The following is a 13046-nucleotide window of genomic DNA, read 5'->3' on the forward strand; positions in this document are numbered from 1 at the left end:
TGGTGCATGCTATATCTCTAATTTGCCTCTCTTTTTTTCCTTCTTCCTCTGTCTATGCTCTCTTCAGAAAGCTCTCCAAGGAAAAGATGCATTGAATCATAGAATAATGCAGGTTGGAAGAGACCCCTGAACATCATCCTGTCCGGCTGTCCTGCTCAAGGCAGCATTAACCAGATTAGGTTGCTTAAGGGCTCTGCCCAGTTTGGCATCATCCACAAAAGAGCTGAAAAGGCACTCCCTCCCATTGTACAGGCAGTTAATAGAGACATTCAACAGCATTGGCCCAAGTGCTTGCACTGAGGGATGCCACTAGTAAGTGGCCACCAGGAGGACTCTACCACTGGTGACATTTGGGCTTGATCCACCAGCCAACTTCATACCCACTACATCATCCATTCCTTGACTCCAGAAATCACCAATCGGGCTGTAAAGAAGCTATGGAAGACCACGACAAAACCCTTGCTAAGGTCCAGGTACAAAACATCCCCTTCTTTCCCCGACCCATAGAGCTTCCGCAGTCCCTTTCTTGTCCTACGAGTACCTGGAAGTGGCTGCAGGAGTATTTGGCCCATCACCTTCTCTGGCAATGAGGGGAGGCTGACCAGCCTGTAATTCTCCCAATCCTCCTTCTTGCCCTTCTTGAAGAAAGGTTTCATGTCTGCCTTTTCCAAGGACCACAGAACCTCTCTGATTGCTCTGACACATTTGAGGGCACAATCCAGAAAGGGTGACGTGAGCAGACAGGAGCATTTGCAATGACCCATTCCAAGGCAAGTGAGATGAATCTCACTGGGACAGTGGGGTTTGTTCCTGGAGTCACACACAGAAATGGCAGGGCCCTGTGAGGTGTCCACATCTGAGCTGGCCTCATGCACTCCTCATACAAATAGGGGTGTTCAGAGGCAGGGGTCCTTCCCTTGCACATGCGGATGAAGTGCACTGCAGCAGGTGACTCTCTGGCCTCCTCTTGCCACTCCCAGAGGCTGGGAGGCACCTCAGCCCTGCGGTGTATCGCCCTGCTCTGCACCTGCCTGAGATGCCCCATGGCATGAGAAATGGACACAGGGACCTTGGTTCACAGAAGCACATCCCAGTGCTGCATTCAGGTGGTTGGTTTCCAGGGGACGTTACTCTCAAGTGAAGTGGCCTCGAGGCACTGTCTGTCCCACTGGTCTTCATGGCACCTCTAGGAATAGCTGATGGCATTTGTGCTCACTCGGGTTCACCTGCCCACACGCACACGATGTGCATGCTTAAGTCTCCTCTGAACAATGCAAACATGGACTTCTGACCTAGTCAGTCAGTGTCCCTCCATGGAGGGACAAACAAGCTCTCCGAGCTGGGGTGGGAGGCCAGTGCTGGGAATGATGGTTGCAAGGGGCTGGTCTGTGAGGATTGTCCTGGGGCACCTTGCCCAGGGTGTCCAGCAAACAAGGTCACAGACCAGCCCCTGCTCTGCTGGTCCTTCAAGTCTGTCCCTGGAGGCCTGGCTGTGCAAGGGACACTGCTGCGTGCCCCCACCCTGCACACTCACACACTTCAGCTGTTCACTGCTGTTCTCCTCAACAGGGCACTTTCTTGAGCTTGTTCTTGACAGCACCTTTGAAAGAAGATCTAAGCCTTCAGGCACTGTACTCAGGAGATCACCTTGCTTTTTGGAAACACTGTTATGCAGGCCAGCTCTGTCCCAGAAGCGCCCATTGCCTGTCCCTGCCTGCGGTCACAGGACTACCATGCGGTCACGGCTGTGACCAAACTGCCAGAGCGCTCAGGCCTTACACCAATGCAAGGGATGAGAAAGGGAGCGTGGAAGTGGAAAGAGAACAGCCCTGGAAGAGCAAGCACTGCTGCTCCCTGGCAGTGCTGCCATGCTGGGGGTCTCGTCCCCTCCAAATCTGCACACAGGAACTGTCCCTGCAGCTCCAAAATGGCTTGGAGAAAGAATCTCAGGAAAAAAATAAGTCACTGAAGGGCCCTTTATTTTGTTTAAACACATAGAAAGCACAGCTCCTCATTTACTCAGACACTCGTTAAGAAAAGAAAAGCGACAGTGAATTAGAACGGGGAAGACAACATTCTCACAAGTAAAAAACCACAAAAACCAACAAAAAATAAAGAAGACAGGCTGGGCCTGTAATGGGTTACATTTTAGCTACTATGCAGAAGTATTTTGTTGCTTCAGAAAAACATCCCTTATCAGTTTCCACACTGCATCCTTGAGCTCCTGGTTCCTCATGCTGTAGATGAGGGGGTTCACAGCTGGAGGAACCACGGAGTACAGAACTGCAATCACCAGGTCCAGGGACAGAGAGGACATGGAGGGGGACTTCAGGTATGTAAATATGCCAGTGCTGATAAACAGAGAGACCACAACCAGGTGAGGAATACACGTGGAAAAGGCTTTGTGCCGTCCCTGCTGAGAGGGGATCCTCAGCACGGCCCTGAAGATCTGCACATAGGACAGCACAATGAAAACAAAACATCCCAACACTAAACAGGCACTAACCACAAGAAGACCAGCTTCCCTGAGGGAGGAGTCTGAGCAGGAGAGCTTGAGGAACTGGGGGATTTCACAGAAGAACTGGTCCAGGGCATTGCCTTGGCAGAGGGGTAGTGAAAATGTATTGGCCGTGTGCAGCACAGCATAAAAGAAACAACTGCCCCAGGCAGCTGCTGCCATGTGGACACAAGCTCTGCTGCCCAGCAGGGTCCCGTAGTGCAGAGGTTTGCAGATGGCAACGTAGCGGTCATAGGCCATGACAGTGAGAAGACAATACTCTGCTGACATCAAAAAGACAAACAGAAAGACTTGGGCAGCACATCCTGCGTAGGAGATGGCTCTGGTGTCCCACAGGAAATTGGCCATGGCTTTAGGGACAGTGATGGAGATGGAGCCCAGGTCAAGAACAGAGAGGTTGAGGAGGAAGAAGTACATGGGGGTGTGGAGGCGGTGGTCGCAGGCTACAGCAGTGATGATGAGGCCGTTGCCCAGGAGGGCAGCCAGGTAGATGCCCAGGAAGAGCCAGAAGTGCAAGAGCTGCAGCTCCCGCGTGTCTGCAAATGCCAGGAGGAGGAACTGGGTGATGGAGCTGCTGTTGGACATTTGCTGCCGCTGGGCATGGGGCATTGTCATAGGAGAAAAAGACAGTCACATGTTAGGGGAGACTTCCCTGACCACAATCAAAAGCATTTCCCATAAACCCTCCCCCTGCTACACACAGACACACTTTTCTTTTTCTAGGAGACCTTCCTTCAGCTTTTCGCCTGCAGCCCTCCTTGGTGCTGGCCATGTGAGTGATGAAGAGACACGGAATCTGTCCAAGGGCTCTTGATAAGTCAGCCGCACTCTGCAGAAGTGGGTAGGGGCAGGGACCAGCCCTGGTGTTGAAATTTGTCCTGTGAAACCACTGCTAACACAGAAGGTCCTGTCAGCATCTGCACTCCCAGTGCTAAGGAACGGGAATGGTAACGGCAGTTTAAGAGTTCTAGCGATTTTACAGCTACCCCCCCACCTCCCCTGGTGAGTATTCTTGGATGACAGAAACCCTCAGCATTTCTGATGTTTCAGGGAGAACGGAGTGGGTGCTGTGAGGCAAGGGGTTTGCCTGTGTTTTAGTGCAGAGTGAGGGGAGCTGGTCTCCTGGTCTCTCTGTCTAGTTCCCAGTTTCTCTGGGCTTACACCTTTCTGAGACGGAGGGTGATAACGCGCCCATGTTACCCTTGAAAACCACCAGGCACTGCTGAGAGCAGACAGATCCACCACAAACCACTAAATGTCTCACCCTTTCTCATGGTCTCAGCACCCCACTTCTAGCCGAGGGCACACATGGCTCATTTCACCAACCCAACAGTGTTTTCTCTGTGGTACATGTCTGTGCTTCTACGTGGGGCTTTCACATAACACCAAAATGCGATAGGACAGGTTTGCATCCTGGAGGGAAGCTCACAGCTTGGAAGGAAACCTGAAGGAGATATCCAAGGGTCCTAATGATGGCATTTGAGTAAGGGAGAGTCAGCTCATCCCCTAGATGCTCTGACTGCATTGCCCACAGCCCCACAGCTTAGAGGAAAGCTGGGACGCTTGTTCCCATGGACACACCTGCATGAAAGGACACACCAGATCAGTGTGTGACTCTGCAGGTGAAACTCCACCTGCCCAGACAGCCTCACAGCAAGAACAAGATAAAAATAACACAGACAAGTGGAAAAACAAGGAAAAATGCAGTGAGTTTAGAGAGGCAAAGGGAGAGGCAGCCGGGCACTCAGGACAGCGTTACCCTCACCCAGCTGTGCACAACAACTCCCAGACACCAACATTGCTGGACAGTTGGTCTCACCCCTGTGCTCTGCAGAGGGACATGGACACACAGCTGGAGAGCTGCAGCACGGCTCTGCTGGAGCTCTGGCTGCAGAGCAGGTGGTTCACGCCTTGGACCCCACAGCCCTGAGGGCAGAGGCTTTGCTGGGTGGGACAGGAGGCAAGGGGGCTTGCTCAGAGGAAGGGGTCTGCATTGGAGGGGATCATAGGGAGATTTCTGAATTCTCCCTCCCACAACATTTCTCATTTTTGATTCCTCTCATTCCCTGATCATATCTCTGCTGCCTGGAGATTTTCCTCCTGGGAGGTGTTTCCCTGTCCCATGTCTTTCCCTGTCAGTGCTCACAGATCCCATCCCAACCTCTGTGCACTCACCCTGGCCCTACAGAAACCTGCCCGTTTGCAGGGCACTGGCTGCATGCATGGTCCTGTTTGCAGGTAGGAAAAAGGACAGGCCAGAGGTAATGCTGGTGCTGTCCATAGGCAGAGTGGCTGAAAGCACATTAGGAGATGCTTGGCAGACATACTGATCCCTCAAAGTTACAGTTCAGGACTCTTAGTGACTTGTCAAAATTCAGAACTCCTTTATCATTTATCCCTCCCATTCCTCAAGAGTAGGAAATTGAAAACAGACTGAGGAAAGTTCCTTATCTTTATAGTAATCGTTGTCTTCACCTTCTCCTTGAAATCTTGTATTCTAAATATCCTAGGGATATTTAGATCTGGAGCTGTGAGCAGCCCTGACCCATGCAGCACCCTCTCAACAGCAGTAGGACTCTGCCTTGCTGGGGGTCACTGTATCTACCTAGAGCTCAGCACCTCCCCACAGCACCCTGGGGAGCTCCCCAGGCAGGCTGGGTGCTGACCCTGGCAGGCGGCAGAGTCCTTGCCCCATCACTCAGCCCCCGGCGGCACCAGGACCCTGCTCTGAAGGACAGCCCTGGGCACCCCTGCCTGCACACCCGGCTTCACACTCTACAGCCATCCCTGGGAGAAGGCAGCCATCATGCCCTGTCCCTCTGATGGTGCAGTAGGGACTCCCAGCTCTGGAGCATGCCCTCCTCCTCTACACCAGAGAATCTCTGAGAGGTGTACTTACAGATCCCATAGGCTGTGGGATGTGCCAGCTTTAGGAGATCCTTCCAGGATCTGCAGATGCATTGCCCTGCAGCCAGAGACTTACCACGTAGAGGGATGTGAATAATTCTCCCGCAGTGAGCTCTCACCTCTCCTCCCACCCCAGACTGCCTTTAACGTCTCTCTGCCTTGCTCCTCTCTCCTCTGCACCTGCAGGCAGTGCCCTCAGCCCTGCTGCCCTTTGCAGAGGAGCTGCTCCTGGGCAGAGCTGTCTCTCTGCAGCGCTGCCCGCTTGCCATGAGCTCCCTCCATCCCAGGAGCCCAGCCCAGCTCAGCAGCAGAGGACCAGCCCAAGGCAGCACTTTCTCTGCCCCCTCTGGGCTCCCTCCAGGTGTCCCTGGGGCTGCAGGGGAACCTGCTGGGAAACAGGCTGAAGTCAGCACTCATGTTCCCTCCCTCACCTGGGGAGAGACACTTCTTTCCAGCTGTGTTATTTCACTTCCCAGAGTCAGATTTAGCTCCTATAATCACTTTTCCTTGTCCCATCATTAGACAGGACACCCAGACAGTGACAGGGAGGGATCTCCTGTACCCCTGCTGAGGGAAGGGATTCAGCAGAGTCCACAGAGACATCTCATCCTGGGTCTGTAGTCCTGGGGAAGAAGGGAACTCAGCTCACTCCCATGCAGACCACAAACCCACAGGAGGTGGGATTCCTCTTGTGTCACTTCAGGTGTGCACAGATTGGGCACCTGCATGTGAGCTCCTTGTCTCAGCTCCCATGGTAAGAATGGAGATGGAGACCAGGAGTGAGCTGTTCAGACACCAGCACCTGGTGACATTTGGGGTTCAGGAGGTGGTCCAAGATATGCTCAGGTGACTGCAAGCTCTAATGGAGCAGTTCATAGAGACAGGGCAGCATCTGGGGGCATCTTCTTGGAGGCTGATGGGAAATTAAATTGGCCAGCTGGAATGATAGCAGATGCCCAAATTGAGGACCCCTCTATTCCTTATGTACAGGGCTGCCTATAGAGGTATTCAGCTGATCAAATGGAGTCATGCGGCATAGGGAGGGCTCTGTTTCTCTTCTCTTCACCATCAACTGTATTTTTTACACATCCTTCAAGTAAAATGGCAGTTTTGTCAAGTGCATCCCTTGCACTCCAATTGTCTAAACTAATTCAGGGCAGCTGAATCTTAATGTAATATCCAGATACAGGCCTGTAGAGATGCCAGGGGTGAGATGCCAGGGCTCACCCTGATCACATGAGATGCCAGGGCTCTGCAGCACAACTACATACAGCTGACATGGACAGCAAAGATCCTATACAGGAACCCCATCGCCTTTCAAACTAGCTGTGTGACAGGCATCACCCAGGGCATCTCAGACAGATTCAGTGCCTTTGGGCCAGTGACTGAATCGCACCACTGCACTGACACAAGGTTGTTCCCCTCTCTTTCCAGTGGATGCGGGGCAGTGCATGAACATGAAGCACATCACACCACGGTCTCATGCACTCATGTGCATTCCCTCTCAAACTCTCCTCGTTCTTCTCTCCCCCATCGTTTAACTATCCCCTCCATATCACAATCGTGGATCAGGCCAGTGATATTCATCATGCTGGTATCACAGGATGTCCAATGCCAAGGACATTTTCAACATCATCTCTTCCTTCCTGAGATCAGCTTCACCTCCATCGCAGGCCCTCAGGGCTGCAGACACACAACAGACAGCAAACCCCTCTCCTGCTCAGGCTGCAATGCCGAGCTCTGTTTCTCTCTGGCCTTGGGGAGAGCGGGCTTTGCTCTCTTTCTGGGCACCTCATTTCTTCTTCACACTGCCCTCTGGCATCCACTCCAGCATGTCTCTGCTCTGAAGCAAAGCCTTTGCACAGCTGAGGTCTTGGGGGCTTGGTAGCAGGTTTCCCTGCTGCAAGTCTGCTCTCAGCCCAAATGTGCCCCAGCTGAGGTGCTGCAGCCCAGACATGCACTGATGCCTTCAGCCTGGGGCACAGAGAGGAGGAGCTGGGGCTGTGTGTGCAATCTCTTCATTCCACTTTGAGGGAAGAACAGCTGAGCCTGTTGGGACAGCTCACATGGCTGGGCTGCTGTGATGGGTGGGTACAGGATGATCAGGAGGCCAGAAAGGTCAGGAGGGAAGTGTCCTCAGTGTGAAGGAGCTGCTTAGGTGTGTGGAGCTCCTCTATGGGATGAACATGTTGGGTGAGGGTCAGAGGAGAGGCTGGTAAGGGTGACATTTTGGTGGGAGACAAAGAACCCACTGAAGTCCCCCTGTGGACTTTAATTACCGTGGCATTCACTGGGAGGGGACCACAACAGCCTGCAAACAGTCCTGGAGCTTTCTGGAGGGGCTTGGTCAAGACACAGCTTGGGACACAGGTCTTTATAGCACAGCTGCCAGACTGGTCAGCAATGGTGATGCTCATCTGCAACTGTTCCTCTCAAAGAAGGAAGAACTGTACATGGATGTGAAAACCAGTGTCAGCCTTGGCTGTCATGACCATGGAATAGTGGGGTCTCACCTCGCAAGGCGAAGGAGAATAGAAAAGTGCAGATGCCAGACCTCAGAGGAGCAGGCTTTGGCCTGGTCTTGCAAATTTAGTGGGGGAGCCCACGTGAGCAGCAGAGAAGGGCAGCAGAGCTCACTACAGCTGTGGTCTGACAAAAAGACAAAATGAAGATAATGTGTGGCTGAATTTCCTAAATTTTGGTGTAGATAGGTGTGAGGTGCTCTTGGCTTTTGTCTTCACAAGTAAGGTCTCCCAGTTCCATGTGCCCCAGGCAAATGCAGCAGTGGATGGAGGTCAAGTCAGGGGTTACTTAGGTAAGCTCAACCCTTCATAGTCCATTGGACCAGATGGGATGAATCCCAGGATGGTGAGAGACCAGGCCCATGTCATAGCAGGGCTGCTCTGATACATTGTGGAAGGTCATCAGGACTGGACAAAGCAAAAAGCCAGTCCTGCATACATCTTCTAAAAAGACCCAAGGACTGAGCTGGGGAGTTATAGGCTGCAGCGACAGAGGCCAGGAGCTGTGTGGCTGGGCAGCAGCTCTGTGGAAATGGCTCTGGTGGTCCTTGAGTTTCATGAGGAAAAAGAGGAGCCAGCAGTGAAGGTGGCCAACAGCATCCTGGGCTGTGTGAGCAGGAGCACAGCCAGAAGGAGTGATTATCCCCCTCTGCTCAGCACCTTTTACACCACACCCTGCCCAATGACAGTGAGACAATGGCAAACAGGAACCAGATCACTGGAGGGCTGCTAAGGTGGTAACCCTCCAATTATCCTTCAAGTGTTTCTGTGATTTCCCTAAGAATGTCAGTATCTACAACAACAAACTCAACAACAAAAGCATTAATCTGCCTCAATATACGTATGTGCAGCAGAGCAATCTGCATCTGTGGTAGCCCCTCTGAGCAATTCCAATGGAATCAGTATTTGCAATATACAGCCTGATACCCAATCCACAAGTACATAACTGAAGTGGTTCAGATGAAGGGTGGTCTTGCAAAAGTCAACCCTTTGTGTCCCCAGGTGGCATGGACACGGCTGGTTTTCCTCTCCAGAGAGCGGCAGAGGCTGGAACCCCTTCTGAGGACAGATTCCTTGCCAGGAAGCCACAGGCATGGGGCTAGCTCACCTGGTTCTTACTGGCACTTCATTCAACATCTGTTCTGATATATTTGGTGCATTTCTGTGACTCCTCTTTCTGCACAGACAGTCATAAAGAGAGAACCGTTTCATAAAAGGTAGTGTACAAAAGGCCCTGTTGTGGCCAGGAAAGCTCACCGTGAGCTCTGGAGGCAGCAAGGAAGATTGTAAAAAGCATCTGGAAGATCCAAAATGCTCAAGGCCTCTTCTGAAGAGTGAGTGACCCTGAGCAGTAGTGCTTGGCCATGTGTAGGTGTGGGAGAGAGGGTTGGGGGATGTCAGTGAGAAACAAGGGGATGGCTGGTGGCTTTAACAAATGCTCAAAACCATGTGTGAAACCAGCAATGGAAAGCAGGGGATGTCTGTGGGTGGAGGTTGATGAAGAGGATAGCCCTGAGAATGCAACAGGAAGGAAGGTCCCTCCTGTGCCAATCAGCGATGATGAAGATGTTTCCATCTTGTGTGCGTGCCTCAGCCTGACAGATGGGGAAAGCCCACTGCTAGGGTGGCTGTGCTCAGTCATCCACATGAGCTCACCGTGCTGACCAGCACCCTTGGATGCAACCTCTCCAGTCCCACGGACTGGTAAGGGTGTAGTTGGCTCAAGTAACCCCTGGCTTGATCCCCATCCACCCCTGGTTGTTCTCCTCCGGAGTACTGCTTCAAAGCCCAAAGGCCTGAGAGACCTTGCTGGCAATAACTGAGGCAAAGAGGACATAGAGTATCTCAAATCTATCTACACCTACTCTTACTAAATTCAGCAGTGATCCCACATTCTCTCTCTTTCTTCTTTAACTGTTCCTGATGTAGTAACAGCTCATCTTGGTTCCTGTTGCATTCACTTTCCAGTTTCAACTGAGTTTATATAAGGATCATTGCTGTGCTTGAAGGATGCTGTCTTTGAAGACAAGATGTATCCAGGCACATTGGGAAAATGATTGGTCTGTTCCTTGACTGAATCATCAAGGGACTGAGTAAAGACCCCAGTGTGATGTGCTTCGTGTTCACGCAATGCCTGCAGGTATTGGGTAGAGGAGGGACAGACCTTGCCTCTCTGATGGCATTTGATGACCGATGCCCCTGACTGATGGCAACAGTCAATGGCACACAGGCAGCAAATCGCACTCCCTGTGATGCTGTCTGGGGTGTCTGTTACATATCTGCTCTGAATGGGAATTGCTTTCCTATAAATCCTCTTCTGTTCCTGCAAGCCCTGGCATCTCCCATAGCTCTGTGGGCCTGGATTTGAACATTAAATTGAGTAGCTGCCCTAAATTCTGTTAGGCGATGTGGGGATGACCATGAGAAACCTGCCAGTGGAGTCAGTGGAGATCTGGTAAATACAGCAGAAGGAGAAGAAAGAGGCTGAGCTCTCCCTAAGCCACATGACTCCAACTGTTCAGATGAATGCCTCTAGAAGCTGCCCTGAGCATAACGAGTTCAGCTGCCCATAACTTGGCAACTTTTAGATGGCCAAAGGCAATTCTCAACAGCCTCCAAGAGGATGCCCCCAGATGATGCCCTGTCTCTACGAACTGCTACATTTCAGTTTACAGTTCCCTGCACATGTCTTCGACGACTTCTGGCACCTCAAATGTCAGCAGACATTTGCATCTCACTCCTAGCATCCCTCTCCATTGATGACCATGGGAGCTGAGAGATGGAGCTCACATGCAGGTGCCCATTTTGTGCACAGCTGGAATGAGGTGAGGAAATCCCAACGCCTGTGGGTTTGTGGCAGGCATGGGAGGGAGCTGAGTCCCCTTCCAGCACCAGGACTACATACACAGGATGAGATGTTCCATTGACTCAGCTGAATCCCTTCCCTCAGAACAGGTAAGGGAGCTCCCTTCCATGTCACTGTCCAGGTGTCCTGTCTAATGATGGAACAAGGAAAGGTGATTCTCATGCCCAAATCTTTTCCTCATTGCAGAAATGACAGTGCCGGAAGGAAGTGTCTCTCCGCAGCTGAGGGAGGGAACATGAGTGCTGACTTCAGCCTGTTTCCCAGCAGGTTCCCCTGCAGCCCCAGGGACACCTGGAGGGAGCCCAGAGGGGCAGAGAAAGTGCTGCCTTGGGCTGGTCCTCTGCTGCTGAGCTGGGCTGGGCTCCTGGGATGGAGGGAGCTCATGGCAAGCGGGCAGCGCTGCAGAGAGACAGCTCTGCCCAGGAGCAGCTCCTCTGCAAAGCCCAGCAGGGCTGAGGACACTGCCTGCAGGTGCAGAGGGGAGAGGAGCAAGGGAGAGAGATGTTAAAGGCAGTCTGGAGTGCAATGATGGTGAGAGCTCATTCGAAGATAATTCTTCACAGACAGTAAGTCTGTGGCTGCAGGGCAATGCATCTGCAGATCCTGGAGGGATCTCCTGAAGCTGGCACATCACGCAGCCTATGAGGTATGTAAGTTCAACTGTCAGAGATTCTCTGGTGTAGAGGAGGAGGAGGACGTGCTCCCAAGAAGGGATTGCCTGCTGCACCATCAGAGGGACAGGGCATGATGGCTGCTTTCTCCCAGGGATGGCTGCAGGGGTGTAAAAGTGGGTGTGCACCTGGGGATACCCACAGCTGTCCTTCAGAGCAGGGTCCCTGTGACCCAGGGGCTGTGTGCTGGGCAGGGACTCTGCCTCCTGCCAGGGTCAGCACCCAGCCTGCCCGGGGTGCTCCCCAATGAGCTGTGGGGAGAAGCTGTGGGTGGAAGGAGTGACTCCCAGCAAGGCAGGGTCTTTCTGCTCTCAAGAGAGTGCTGCATAGGTCAGGGCTGCTCACAGCTCCAGATCACCCCCAGGATATTTCAAAGGAGATGTCTCAACGAGAAGATGAAGAAAAGGATTGCTATAAAGATAAGGAGCTTTCCTGAGTCTGTTTTTCAGTTTCCTGTTCCAGGGAGATGGGGGACAGGGGGTGGGGTGGGGTGGGGAAGAGAAAAGTATAAAAGGAAAAGGAGGTCTCAAGTTTTAACAAGTCACTGAGACTCCTGAACTTCAGCTTTGAGTGATCAGTAGGTCTGCCAGAATCCTCATAACATGCCTTCAGCCACTCCTCTGCCTATGGACAGCACCAGCATCACCTCTGCTGGGCCCATCAGGGTGTTTCTTACCTGCCCTTTTCCACCTGCAAACAGGACCATGCATGCAGCCAGTGCCCTGCAAACAGGCAGGTTTCTGTAGGGCCAGGGTGAGTGCACAGACGTTGGGATGGCATCTGTGAGTGCTGACAGGGAAAGACATGGGACAGGGAAACACCTCCCAGAATGAAAATCTCCAGGCAGCAGAGATATGATCAGGGAATGAGAGGAATCGAAAACCAGAAATGTTGTGGGAGGGAGAATTCATAATGATACCCTCCAATGCAGACCCCTTCCCCTGAGCAAGCCCCCTTGCCTCCTGTCCCACCCAGCAAAGCCTCTGCCCTCAGGGCTGTGGGGTCCAAGGCGTGAACCACCTCCTCTGCAGCCAGAGCTCCAGCAGAGCCGTGCTGCAGCTCTCCAGCTGTGTGTCCATGTCCCTCTGCAGAGCACAGGGGTGAGAGCAGCTGCCCAGCAATGTTGGTGTCTGGTAGTGTCTGTGCACAGCTGGGTGAGGGTAACGCTGTCCTGAGAGCCCAGCTGCCTCTCCCTTTGCCTCTCCAAGCTCACTGTCTTTTTCCTTGTTTTTCCACTTGTCTGTGTTATTTTTATCTTGTTCCTGCTATCAGGGTGTCTGGGGAGGTGGAGTTTCAGCTGCAGAGTCACACACTGATCTGGTGTGTCCCTTCATGCAGGTGTGTCCATGGGAACAAGTGTCCCAGCTTTCCTCTCAGCTGTGGGGCTGTGGGCCATGCAGTCAGAGCATCTAGGGAATGAGGTGACTCTCCCTTACTCAAATGCCATCTTTAGGGCACTTGGCTATCTCTTTGAGGTTTCCTTCCCAGCTGTGAGCTTCTCTCCAGGATGCAAACCTGTCCTATAGCATCTTGTTGTTATCTGAAAGCCCCACGTAGAAGCA

The 13046-nt window shown here is 52.5% G+C and overlaps 1 protein-coding gene across 1 annotated transcript; it reads right to left on the reverse strand.

Annotated features, from left to right (window-relative positions):
• Window positions 1-2155: 2155 nt before the first annotated feature.
• LOC140645822 (olfactory receptor 14I1-like) lies at window positions 2156-3190 on the reverse strand. Its single transcript, XM_072849289.1, has one exon. It carries the CDS (start codon window positions 3131-3133, stop codon window positions 2156-2158), a length of 978 nt encoding a protein of 325 aa, XP_072705390.1. The 5' UTR covers window positions 3134-3190.
• Between the last annotated feature and the right edge of the window lie 9856 nt (window positions 3191-13046).

Source organism: Ciconia boyciana, unplaced genomic scaffold, assembly GCF_034638445.1.
Source record: "Ciconia boyciana unplaced genomic scaffold, ASM3463844v1 HiC_scaffold_39, whole genome shotgun sequence".
NCBI lineage: Eukaryota > Metazoa > Chordata > Aves > Ciconiiformes > Ciconiidae > Ciconia > Ciconia boyciana.